Source organism: Bos indicus x Bos taurus, chromosome 8, assembly GCF_003369695.1.
Source record: "Bos indicus x Bos taurus breed Angus x Brahman F1 hybrid chromosome 8, Bos_hybrid_MaternalHap_v2.0, whole genome shotgun sequence".
NCBI lineage: Eukaryota > Metazoa > Chordata > Mammalia > Artiodactyla > Bovidae > Bos > Bos indicus x Bos taurus.
In genome coordinates this window covers 22,627,663-22,640,645 of record NC_040083.1, presented here as the reverse complement: position 1 = coordinate 22,640,645, position 12,983 = coordinate 22,627,663, and the positions used below count along the sequence as shown (strand labels likewise).

General features: G+C 44.0%; 2 protein-coding genes across 2 annotated transcripts; both read left to right on the top strand.

The window, feature by feature from the left end:
• Positions 1-350: 350 nt before the first annotated feature.
• LOC113897793 (interferon alpha-B-like) lies at positions 351-1,103 on the top strand. Its single transcript, XM_027550769.1, has one exon. It carries the CDS (start codon positions 417-419, stop codon positions 1,101-1,103), a length of 687 nt encoding a protein of 228 aa, XP_027406570.1. The 5' UTR covers positions 351-416.
• Positions 1,104-10,043: 8,940 nt separating this feature from the next.
• On the top strand, positions 10,044-10,900 carry LOC113896978 (interferon omega-1-like). Its single transcript, XM_027549133.1, has one exon. It carries the CDS (start codon positions 10,098-10,100, stop codon positions 10,656-10,658), a length of 561 nt encoding a protein of 186 aa, XP_027404934.1. The 5' UTR covers positions 10,044-10,097; the 3' UTR covers positions 10,659-10,900.
• Positions 10,901-12,983: the final 2,083 nt, after the last annotated feature.

The following is a 12,983-nucleotide window of genomic DNA, read 5'->3' as shown; positions in this document are numbered from 1 at the left end:
CTATGACTGATTAATGTTGAGGTTTGATAGAATACAACAAAATTCTGTAAAGCAATTATCCTCAATAAAATAATAAATTTAAAAAAACAGTAGCTTTCACATTTAAGTTATAGCTTAAAATTTTATGTAATTCTCAACTCTACATTGAATACAAAGAGTAATATTTACACTTCCTTTTTCTATGTACAGAGAAAAGTTATCCATAGAATTCATAAAAACATACCCAGTATATCTGTGCTATCAAAATTTCACAATCAGGGCACCTAAAATATATCTAAAAAGGCTCTGTGGTCAGAAGAAAGAAGGACAACATGAAAAAAAAAAACAATGATTGAGAAATGCTGCCTTAACCCATTTGGAGAGTGCAAACTGAAAAACAAAAACAAAAGTAGAAAGCAAGAGGGAACTTTCAGAAAATGGAAACCATGGGCTCCTACTTAAGACACAGGCCTGAAGGAAGGTCTTCAGAGAATCTAGAGAGCAGGTTCAGAGTCACCCACCTCCCCAGGCCACAAGCATCTGCAAGGTCCCCGATGGCCCCAGCCTGGTCCTTACTCCTGGCCCTGCTGCTGCTCAGCTGCAACGCCATCTGCTCTCTGGGCTGCCACCTGCCTCACACCCACAGCCTGCCCAACAGGAGGGTCCTGATGCTCCTGAGACAACTGAGGAGGGTCTCCCCTTCCTCCTGCCTGCAGGACAGAAATGACTTCGCATTCCCCCAGGAGGCGCTGGGTGGCAGCCAGTTGCAGAAGGCTCAAGCCATCTCTGTGCTCCACGAGGTGACCCAGCACACCTTCCAGCTTTTCAGCACAGAGGGCTCGGCCGCTGTGTGGGACAAGAGCCTCCTGGACAAGCTCCATGCTGCACTGGATCAGCAGCTCACTGACCTGCAAGCCTGTCTGAGGCAGGAGGAGGGGCTGCGAGGGGCTCCCCTACTCAACGAGGACTCCAGCCTGGCTGTGAGGAAATACTTCCACAGACTCACTGTCTATCTGCAAGAGAAGAGACACAGCCCTTGTGCCTGGGAGGTTGTCAGAGCACAAATCATGAGAGCCTTCTCTTCCTCAACCAACTTGCAGGAGAGATTCAGGAGAAAGGACTGACACACACCTGGGTCAATATGGAAATGATTCTCATGGACCAACAGACTACACTTCCTCCTGCGCTGCCATGTCAAGGACTCTCATTTCAGCTGTTATCATGCAGTGAAATTGATTCAATTTGTCAAATATTTCCTGGAATATTAAGTGACATTATGTTCTACTCTACAGGCACTTGGTCCTCACAGATGCCGAAGCTGATCTATTTACTTATTCACTACCTGGACCATTATTTATCTCTTTTAGTATTTATTTATCTATTTATAAATATTTAAATGATCTTGTTGATATAATATTATGTATGTGTATTCATGGGAAAATGTAATTTTGTATTTAGTTAGTTTGTGATTTTTTTTCACTCATTAAATTCTTAGTGTAAAAAACTTACTTTGTTTTTTCCCTAAACACCAAGCCTGAATGGCACCTTGATTAAAACAATGCATTTTGTAAATCCTTGACCCCTCTTTAGGATTTGGATATTAGAAGTAAAAACTCACAAGCTCTACCTAAGTTGTTTGTTGCTCTGAAGACCTTGAAGTGATCATAACTACTCCAATACATTTTGTAACTCTGATTTTTTCAAAAGAAAAGTAACCTAAAAGCAATGATCCAAAAAATTCATGCTTCAGGATTTGATGAACTCTTGGGAAGGGCTTTCTGCCTCTCGTTGGTTGTCGAAGTTGTTTCCCTGGAAAGTGGTAGAGATGCTTGAAGAGATGTGGTCAGTCGGCAAGAGGTCAGGTGAATATCTTATCTTTACACTCAAATATCACAATCATTCACTTCCTCCCGGTGTAGGAATTCCCAGCATGCTCTCCTCATTCACTCTGCATGAAGGTGTCCTCTTCATTCACATAGCTGTTTCATTCTCCATTATGGTTTCTGGTTGTCATTTTCCTTTTAAGACTGCAAAGCCACCAACTGAAAGCAGAACCTGAGTGAAACTTCTAGATTTGTCAGGCACTCGCCTATGAGATCACCTGCTCTGCCTGCCAAGCACTGCAGGTCCAGACTGCCCCGCCTCAAAGAGAAACACAGTAAAAAGAGGGAACCCCGCACCACAGTGAACAATGGTGGAGTCTCCAGGGGCTCCTCTGTGCCTCCACCTGGCTCTTCCACTTGCTGATTGCACTAGGAGGAGCTTGCCTGGGTCAGGAGTCTCACTTGCTCAAAAAGCCCAAAGCGCAGGAAACTTGGAGTTGAAAGTCAGCAGCAGTTTGAGTACTCGGAAGGAGAACAGAGAAGTGTAAAGTGTTCCCTGGAACAGAGGCAGGTCCTCAGGACCTGAACCACACAGATGAGCTGCCCTGAGGCAAGAGGGCCAGTCCTGTCACAGCTCCAGACACGTTTCCTCCTTAGGACCCAGCAAGGTATCTCAGAGCAGAGCAAGATGTACCTGGGGACAACGCAGTCCACTGCCGGGGTCCAGCCCCGACTGATCCAGGGTATTCGAAGGAGAGACGGCGTAGGTGAAGATCAGGAAACAATTGCTTAATTAAATGTTAATTAAGGATATAAAGAGTAATAGAATGAGGATAGCTCAGTGAGGAAATTTCAGTGAAGAAAAGAGGCTGAAATAAGGATAGCTCAGTGAGGAAATTTCGTGGAAAAAAGACGCTGAATAATTCAGCCAGAAGGTGAGAGAAAGAACGACATGATGAGACCAAGTTTCGGTGAACAAGGCCCGCACTTTATTTTCCAAAGTAGTTTTTATACCTTAAGTTATGCATAGAGGATAATGGGGGAAGGGTTAGAGTCATGCAGCAAGCCAGGCTTTCTTCCTACAAACTTATCATATGCAAAAGCTTAGGTGATTTGCATCATCTTCTGGCCCGGAGGCCTGTTAACATTTTAAGACCCTTTATTCAGAAAACTTATTTTTCTCTAAAGGTGATTGGTCAGGAGCCACCCTCCAAAAGCATTAGATAAAGTTGCATTCCTACAGAGCAAAGGTGTGGTGGGCTATAACAAGAAAAAGAATTAACTCAAGGGTCCCAGGTTACAAACATTAAAGCTACTACTTACACCAATTATATTAATCAATACACTGCCAGGGACACAGCAGGTAAGGGATATGGAAACTTAGCAGCAAACATTGGCCCAACAAGTGAAAATCCCTTCACCAATACAATTTCTAATCAATCTTTTAACTACTCAAAAGAATCTGTGTTTAGACAGTTTAGACCATCTCCTGCCTCTCACAGTTGGGAGGCTCTGAACAATCACATGTGGCCGGAAAAACCTATTCAGGCAGGCTAGAGGATTTCCAAAGGAGTTTGTAGGATGAAACACTGTCACACCCAGGAATTATTAACTGGAGCTGTAAGCTAACTCTTTTTTCAGAGAGAGGTAGTGGGGGGCAGCCCCCCGTAAAGTCAGAGGTGTAGGTGAAAGCACAAAGCAGAAAGTAGGCAGACTCTGGTTTGGGGGGTAGATGCTCAAGAATTTCCAGGGGGGCTCCTGAAGCTTGATCCCACCTTTGCGTATGTCGAGCCTCCTTCCTCATGACCTTTGTCATGGGCAGAGTTCCTCACGCTGGCTCCTGGCAGTGATAGAATTCCAGTTGAGCTATTCCAGATCCTGAAAGATGATGCTGTGGAAAGTGCTGCACTCAATATGCAATATGCACTCAATATGCAATATGCCGGCTCCCGGCAATCCACGAAGTTCTTAAATTCCTCCATAATGTCTTTGCATCTTTGAGAGACAAAGTCAAACGAGCTTGAATAAAAGAGTCGCAGGCAGGCCTTTAGAACATTCATTAACAGTGGGACAGAGCCATCCCCCCAGGACATATGTCAGTAATGTGCAGACTGCTGCTGCTGCCGCCAAGTCGCTTCAGTCGTGTCCGAAACTGTGCGACCCCATAGATGGCAGCCCGCCAGGCTTCCCGTCCCTGGGATTTTCCAAGCAAGAACACTGGAGTGGTTGCCATTTCCTTCTCTAATCATGAAAGTGAAAAGTGGAAGTGAAGTCACTCAGTCATGTCCGACTCTAGTGACCCCATGGAGTGCAGCCTATCAGGCTTCTCCATCCATGGGATTTTCTAGGCAAAAGTACTGGAGTGGGGTGCCATTGCCTTCTCCGATGTGCAGACTGGGAGATCGCAATTTCTCAAAGTAACAAAGATCTTTGTGGAAATTAGTGTATTTAATGTAGGCAATTTTGAAGGAGGACATTGATGGATCAATCATCTTTCTCTTCTTCCCAGTTGGGACACATAGCACATATAGCTACATGTAAAGTCAGAGGGGCATTTTTTTTATATAATTTAATTTATTTATTCATTTTTCACTGTACTGGGTCTTCATAGCTGCATGAACTTTTGCCCAAAGCTGGGCTTCTCTCTAGTGGTGGTGCATAGGCTTCTCATTGCAGTAGCTTCTCTCGTTGAGGAGCTGGGGCTCTAGGGCACTCGGGCTTCGGTCGTGAAGGTCCCGGGGTCTGGAGCACAGGCTCAATGGCTGTGGTGCACCGGCTTCACAGCCTCTAGACCACTTGTAGTCCTATGTGGCACCTGCCTTGGCAGGCAGATTCCTTACCACTGAGCCACCAGGGGAGCTCCTCAGAGGACATTTAAAGTACATTGAGAGGTGTAGAAAGCTTCTTGAGGATTAGGGTCCTAAAACAAGTAAAAAACATTCCTTTATTACTGGTAAAAGTATCATTTTATTAACAAACTATTTTCTAAATAACTTTTCAATGTCAATTCTATACTATTAATGATATTTAATAAGTTGATCTAGAAATTAAAAAAAAAAGATAACTACATAAGGCATTGAAGCTTACTTCACAAGTCAAGCCAGTCTCTCCCTGCTAAGGAGAAAAATCTTCACTGCTTCTGTCTAGGAAGCACATATGTTTTTCCCTCTTTGTCACACACAGGTCTCCTCAACAGCCACATCCTGACCAGTAGCTGGAAAACAAGGAGCAGAAGTTCTCCACTGGACTCGACACCAGGATGACCCGTCTGGACTGGAGGTGAGCAATGCAGGTGTCCTCCTTTAGAATGAGAACAGCAGGCTTGGGAGTTCATTTTCTCAGGAGGACTTGCTGAGGACTACAGGCTGGAGGTCAGCCTCTCTTCTGCTCTGAGGGACTGCTCCACAGATGTCGGGGAGGTCAGGATGCATGTGATTGTGGTGAAGGGGTGACGTGCAGATAAGCTCACATCTTGGGAGAATGTGGCTGAGAATCAGGAGGAACAGATGTCTCTCTGAAGGATTTTAGAGCTTTTCTACCCATGAGAAGGTGCAAAATTGGGTTCATAAATTTCCTCTGGGAATTATCTAACTCTCTGCTGACTTGCTGTGCCAGTTTTCCCAGAGCACAGAGTGCCTCGTTCCTGATCTCCATCCTGAACTCCTATCAGGGTGTGTTGGAGGTCAGGACTGCAGTGAGTAGTGACTTTATTCTGCAGAATCTGCTGAGGAAAGATGTTTTCATTGTCATCCTGAAGGAGCAACGTCAGAGCTCATGTGGTGAGAAACTGTTGGATGCTTTTTCTTTGTACTTAAACTCACAAGAAAGGTCAAGAGTTTAAAACACATAGAAAAGAGGGCTCACTTCTTGTAGGGATAATAAAGTTATTTCACTATATTTCATTGAAGAAACCACTCATAAAAGCTTAGACTTCCTTCTGCGCGGCTTGTGTGATTGGACTTCCCCAGCCAGGGATTGAAATCAGGTCACAGCAGTGAAAGTGCTGGATCCTAACCACTAGCCAATGAGCAAACACCTGTTTTTTTTTTTTTTTTTTTTTAAGCTGGCAGAACAATCTATTCCCTTCTAACTACTTAATAGTGATTTCATCTATTTAAATTAAATCTTAGTTCTGCTGACTTCAGACCACACCCTGTGGCCCTACAAAACAATAGATAGTGGCCCTTTGGCATTTGAAATGGATTAAGGGGTCTTTGTCATCTCATTCTCCTCCTCATTTATTTCATTGGTTCCTTAATATCATGTTGATATAAACCCTTTTATTTTTTAATGGGATCCTCCAGACAAATCAAAGCCGCCAAGGTTTGCCCTTGAATCTTTGCTACTATTGGAATAGTTCATTTGTTCAGATTTATACTTTTCTCCAGGATTATAAGTAAGTGTGACCTAAGAGTTAATGAGAGGATTCAGTTAAAATTCTAAAGAACTTGGAAAGTGGCTAGTCCATTCAGTTCAGTTCAGTTCAGTCACTCAGTCGTGTCCGACTTTTTGCGACCCCATGAATCGCAGCACGCCAGGCCTCCCTGTCCATCACCATCTCCCGGAGTTCACTCAGACTCACGTCCATCGAGCCAGTGATGTCATCCAGCCATCTCATCCTCTGTCCTCCCCTTCTCCTCCTGCCCCCAATCCCTCCCAGCATCAGAGTCTTTTCCAATGAGTCAACTCTCGCATGAGGTGGCCAAAGTACTGGAGTTTCAGCTTTAGCGTCATTCCTTCCAAAGAAATCCCAGGGCTGATCTCCTTCAGAATGGACTGGTTGGATGTCCTTGCAGTCCAAGGGACTTCTCAAGAGTCTTCTCCAACACCACAGTGCAGAAGCATCAATTCTTGGTGCTCAGCCTTCTTCACAGTCCAACTCTCACATCCATACATGACCACAGGAAAAACCATAGCCTTGACTAGACGGACCTTTGTTGGCAAAGTAATGTCTCTGCTTTTCAATATGCTATCTAGGTTGATCATAACTTTCCTTCCAAGGAGTAAGCATCTTTCCATTAGTAGCAAGCAATAAAATTCAGTGATTATTTTAATATCATAATTACCATTTCCCTGATTAAGATCAGGGTCTTCTAGAATCATTTAATTCCATTTCCTTTTAGTTTTTCTCAAAGCCTCTTCTCATTGCCTGGGCGGATTTGTTACCTAGGCAGATGCTCAGGAAGGTTGGGCTCCAAGACACTGCCAAAGAGGATTCGTGTTCTAGCAACTGGCATTCTAGTCGTTCACCTCTTGTTAGGTGGTGGGTTTGACTTCTTCCTTCTCTCCTGAAACTAATCCTACATGGATTAATTGAAAGAAAACTGAGATAGCTGATCTTCCAAAGCAAAGGGCAGTCAACTGACCCAGGATTTGGCCTTCCTTGAGCTTCTGTCGGAAGCAGCCATGCCCCAAGCTCCGTGTTGTTCGTCCTGGCCTCATGCTTCCCCTCTGCCACAGCCTCGTCCCCAGCTGTGCTGCACGGAATTTGCTAACTCAGAATGAGTCATTCCATCAGGGGAAACCACTTCCCTTCTTTCAGAAATTCATAATACATTAGTTTTCTCTTTGCCCACAAAACAACTGTGGACTTTTACTTTCCAGGGAAGTGCAAAGGGAAACAACAACAAGAAAAAAAAACTAAAGTTTGAAATGATAGACCTACAGCCCCTCTGCCTTTCTTTGCTTTATTGTTCTTACCTCAACGTGAATTAGAACCAGAGCAGAAGCAGCAAGACAAATCCTGACCACCAAGTCACTAAAAGAATGCAGAAATTTTAAGTAAAAATTACACTGTGGAAAATTCTGAAAGAGATGGGGATAGCAGACCACCTGACCTGCCTCTTGAGAAACCTATATGCAGATCAGGAAGCAACAGTTAGAACTGGACATGGAACAACAGACTGGCTCCAAATAGGAAAAGGAGTACATCAAGGCTGTATATTGTCACCCTGCTTATTTAACTTATATGCAGAATACATCATGAGAAACGCTGGGGTACAAGAAGCACAAGCTGGAATCAAGATTGCCGGGAGAAATATCAATAACCTCAGATATACAGATGACACCACCCTAATGGCAGAAAGTGAAGAGGTACTAAAAAGCCTCTTGATGAAAGTGAAAGTGGAGAGTGAAAAAGTTGGCTTAAAGCTCAACATTCAGAAAAAGAAGATCATGACATCTGGTCCCATCACTTCATGGGAAATAGATGGGGACACAGTGGAAACAGTGTCAGACTTTATTTTTCTGGGCTCCAAAATCACTGCATGTGGTGACTGCATCCATGAAATTAAAAGACGTTTACTCCTTGGAAGGAAAGTTATGACCAACCTAGATAGCATATTGAAAAGCAGAGGCATTATTTTGCCAACAAAGATTCGTCTAGTCAAGGCTATGGTTTTTCCTGTGGTCATGTATGGATGTGAGAGTTGGACTGTGAGGAAGGCTGAGCGCCAAGAATTGATGCTTCTGAACTGTGGTGTTGGAGAAGACTCTTGAGAGTCCCTTGGACTTCAAGGAGATCCAACTAGTCCATTCTGAAGGAGATCAGCCCTGGGATTTCTTTGGAAGGAATGATGCTAAAGCTGAAACTCCAGTACTTTGGCCACCTCATGTGAAGAGCTGACTCATTGGAAAAGACTCTGATGCTGGGAGGGATTAGGGGCAGGAGGAGAAGGGGAGGACAGAGGATGAGATGGCTGGATGGCATCACTGACTTGATGGACATGAGTCTGAGTGAACTCCGGGAATTGGTGATGGACAGGGAGGCCTGGCATGCTGCAATTCATGGGGTCACAAAACGTCGGACACGACTGAGTGACTGAACTGAACTGAACTGAAAGGAAAGAAGGCTATTTCTCCCTGAACGAGTAGCCTCGCTCTCACAATCCTGAATTCTCAGAGGGAGAAAGAAACAGAGGAACAGAGATGCCCAGTGGAATCAACTGCCTGAATGAACGACTATAACTCACTAGATTCTGTGACATAAGCTTCCAGTGAGAGACAACACCATCACTCAATCTCCTTCTTCCAACTCAGAAACTCTGATCAGAACAAGTCTTGAACAGTTTAAGTAAAAAGATTGAATAATAAAACTATACTTGGCAATGCACATAATATTTATCTACTAAAAGAAAAATAATTGCAGTTGGAAATTCCTCTACCAACTTGCACAAATACATATTTGCTCTCAGTATCTGAGCACTGCTGACACTTTGGACATCTGGGGACATGGGTCAGGAGAAGAGGAGGTCACCACTGAGAACTAAGGTTCTTCACACAAATATTGCAGGGGAGAGGACGGGGGTTTAGGAAGATGATTTATTCTCCCAACAAATAAGTCCTCCACAGAAAGGAGATTTTCGAGTCCACAGGATGTGGTGAGCCTGTCCTCAGGGAGGGAGTCCAGAAGGGGAGGAAGGGACTCTGTCACTCTAGAGGACAGGGGGGTGGCTCCATGTGATCTCTCCTTGTGAGTGAGGTGCTGCTGGGAAAATACAATTATCCTGGATTGAGAGTCTCCTTGTCAATGTTCTCTGAGAAGAACCAGGATTCTGGTGGGAGTATTGGCCCAGTCTGTGAGGACGACAAGTCTCCAGTAAGAAAATGGTGGAAAAAAATGATGATATCTGTAACAGTCCTGACCTCAGGTTCCCTGAAGCACAACCAAATGGACCTGCAGGAATGTGTTCCAGAAGGAAGAGAAACAGGGGAGGAGTTCATGGACTCATAATAATCAGCCTCTTCTCTAAATCAAACACTCAAGAAAACTCAGCATTTGTTTTGAAGAACTTAATTGCCAGAGTGATCTGGTAAACCCCTAAATAAATGCAGAAACCACAGAGCCGAGGGAGCTATCTTCCCATGTAAAGTAAGAGAGAAAAAAGGAGCCTAATAGCAGGGCTCCCGATGTGTTCACGGATAAGAGGAGACCAACATTTATGCATTAGAGACAAAGAGGAATAATGTATATAATTACAAATGTCCATTAATTCTGACTTAAGACAAAGACCTTTCTCATTTGATTGATAGATATCCATTTGGATGGGTACATTTGAAGTTATTAGGAAGTAGGTAAAATTAATAGTTTAGATTGATGACATTTTCTTCGATCATACTGTGAATACATAAATAAAAATCAAAAAAGGAAGTACAAGTACACAGAAATGACTAGAAAATGAAAACTATCATGTTCCTTATTTAATGGCCTTGCTAGAAAGCATGGCATCAGAGAACCTACCTCGAGGTTCCACCAGAGGCCGTCTCAGCCAGCCCAGCAGCAGCCTCATCTTCCCCATGGCCGTCATGCTCTCTCTACTGATGGCCCTGGTGCTGGTCAGCTACGGCCCGGGAGGATCCCTGGGCTGTGACCTGTCTCAGAACCACGTGCTGGTTGGCAGGAAGAACCTCAGGCTCCTGGGCCAAATGAGCAGGCTCTCTCCTCGCTTCTGTCTACAGGACAGAAAAGACTTCACTTTCCCCCAGGAGATAGTGGAGGGCGGCCAGCTCCAGGAGGCCCAGGCCATCTCTGTGCTCCACGAGATGCTCCAGCAGACCGTCAACCTCTTCCACACAGAGCGCTTCTCTGCTGCCTGGGACACCACCCTCCTAGAGCAGCTCCGCATTGGACTCCATCAGCAGCTGGATGACCTGGACGCCTGCCTGGGGCAGGGGATGGAAGAGCAAAACTCTGCCCTGGGAAGGATGAGCCCCACACTGGCCATGAAGAGGTATTTCCAGAGCATCCATGTCTACCTGCAAGAGAAGGAATACAGCGACTGCACCTGGGAAATCGTCAGAGTGGAGATGATGAGATCCTTCTCTTCATCAGCCAGCTTGCAAGAAAGGTTAAGATGATGGATGGAGATCTGAACTCAGCTTGACATAACTCTTACTGACTAAGATGCCACATCACTGTTGTACACTCACCTGCAGCGATTTAAGAGACTCTGAATTCTGCTTTAGCCACAGTATTTATTGAATTAAATCAAAAATACTTTCTCAGTAGTAATAAGCAAGTAGTTATAAAAAGTACTCAGCTGCACAGGAATCAGTGCATAGCAATGACTGCCCTGATGTTATTTATATGTTTCTTTATGTACATATTTTCATTCATTATTTTATCTCATCATATTTATGCTGCTAAGTCACTTCAGTCGTGTCCGACTCTGTGCGACCCCATGGATGGCAGCCCACCAGGCTCCCCCGTCCCTGGGATTCTCCAGGCAAGAACACTGGAGTGGGTTGCCATTTCCTTCTCCAATGCATGAAAGTGAAAAGTGAAAGTGAAGTCACTCAGTTGTGTCTGACTCTTAGCGACCCCATGGACTGCAGCCTACCAGGCTCCTCTGCCCATGGGATTTTCCAGGCAAGAGTACTGGAGTGGGGTGCCATTGCCTTCTCCACATCATATTTATATTTTTATATAAAATTTTTGTTTACATTGTAATAAAATTTAGGAAACATATTCATTTCCTTAATCTTCTAATTTGTTTTTATTAAATTCTTTTTTTTCCTTTTTTTTAAATTTTATTTTTAAACTTTACATAATTGTATTAGTTTTGCCAAATATCAAAATGAATCCACCACAGGTATACATGTGTTCCCCATCCTGAACCCTCCTCCCTCCTCCCTCCCCATACCATCCCTCTGGGTCGTCCCAGTGCACTAGCTCCAAGCATCCAGTATGGTGCATCGAATAGGCAAAACACTCTCTGACATACATCACAGCAGGATCCTCTATGACCCACCTCCCAGAATATTGGAAATAAAAGCAAAAATAAACAAATGGGACCTAATTAACCTTAAAAGCTTCTGCACATCAAAGGAAACTATTAGTAAGGTGAAAAGACAGCCTTCAGAATGGGAGAAAATAATAGCAAATGAAGCAACTGACAAACAACTAATCTCAAAAATATTAAATTCTTATGAAGGTAAACTTGTTTCTTCATTCTGAAGACCTAAATCTTTATTTTGTCTACATAAACCTATTGTGGAATTGCATTTGCCCTTGTATACTATGGAATGGCTCTATTACTTCTCAGGACTTGATTGTCAAAAGGTGGAATTCCTGGAATTCCACGGCAGTCCAGTGGTTTGGACTCCACGCTTCCAGTGTAGGAAGCTCAGGTGCCATGGATATCTGCTCAGGGAACTACGATTCTGCAAGCTACGGAGTGCAGCCCTCCATTCCACCCCACCAAAAAAAAAAAAAGGAGATAGAAAGGAATTCTGAAACTGTGGAAAATGACTAGTCCTGAAGTCACAGATAAACTAATTTATACCCAGTCAGCAAAGAACTGTTGGTGTCAGTATCTGGGGGGAAGACTCATCTCCTCCAGAAAAGTTGCCAACATGTGGTGCTGAGTGGCTGATCCCGACACGTTACTCTTCCTCCCACCTTCCCCTCAGTCCTGCTTTACTGAACAATCTACTCCCTTACACAGTCTCCTCACTGCCTCCAACACAGGAGCTCTGTTCTGTGATGGTTTCTGGTTCAAAGTTTCTCTGAGTGGAAATCACTGGAAGAGAGCGCAAGTGAAAGGAGAGTTCTAGAAATTTCAAAACCTTTGAATTGCAGCTCTGCTATTTCCTGCAAAATATCACAAACACTAAGGAGAAGGAAATGGCAACCCACTCCAGTATTCTTTCTTGAAAATCCCATGGACAGAGGAGCCTGGTGGGCAACAGTCCATGTGTCACAAGAGTCGGACACGACTGAACCAACTTAGCATGCACACAGGCACGCATGCTGTCTTGATCCTCTTCTTTAATATGGGGAAAATAAGAGTAGTTTTTCATAGGACTACTGTTAGGATCAATGAGCCCATACTACAAGAAGCATAAAAGAGTGCCTGGCAGTAATGATCAGGACAGTGAGTCCCAGAGTAGCTGCCCACAGGGAGCAGACGGGACAGCTGGCCTGAGGCAGTGACTGAAAGGCAGCACTGGAAAGATGCTAGGTCTTTGGTAAAAATATTTAACTTGGGTGCTAGTTTCACAGTATATTCAGTGTGTGAACTCTCCTGTGCTCAATGGTGAAGACAATTCCAGTTTCTGTGTTTCAGACTTCTAGAAGTATTCTTAGGAAGTCACAGAAATTCTTTGAGAAAGAAGAATTAGTAGAAAATTCTTTGATCTACTATAAAAATGAATAATAGGGAAATCATAGAGATCTATGAA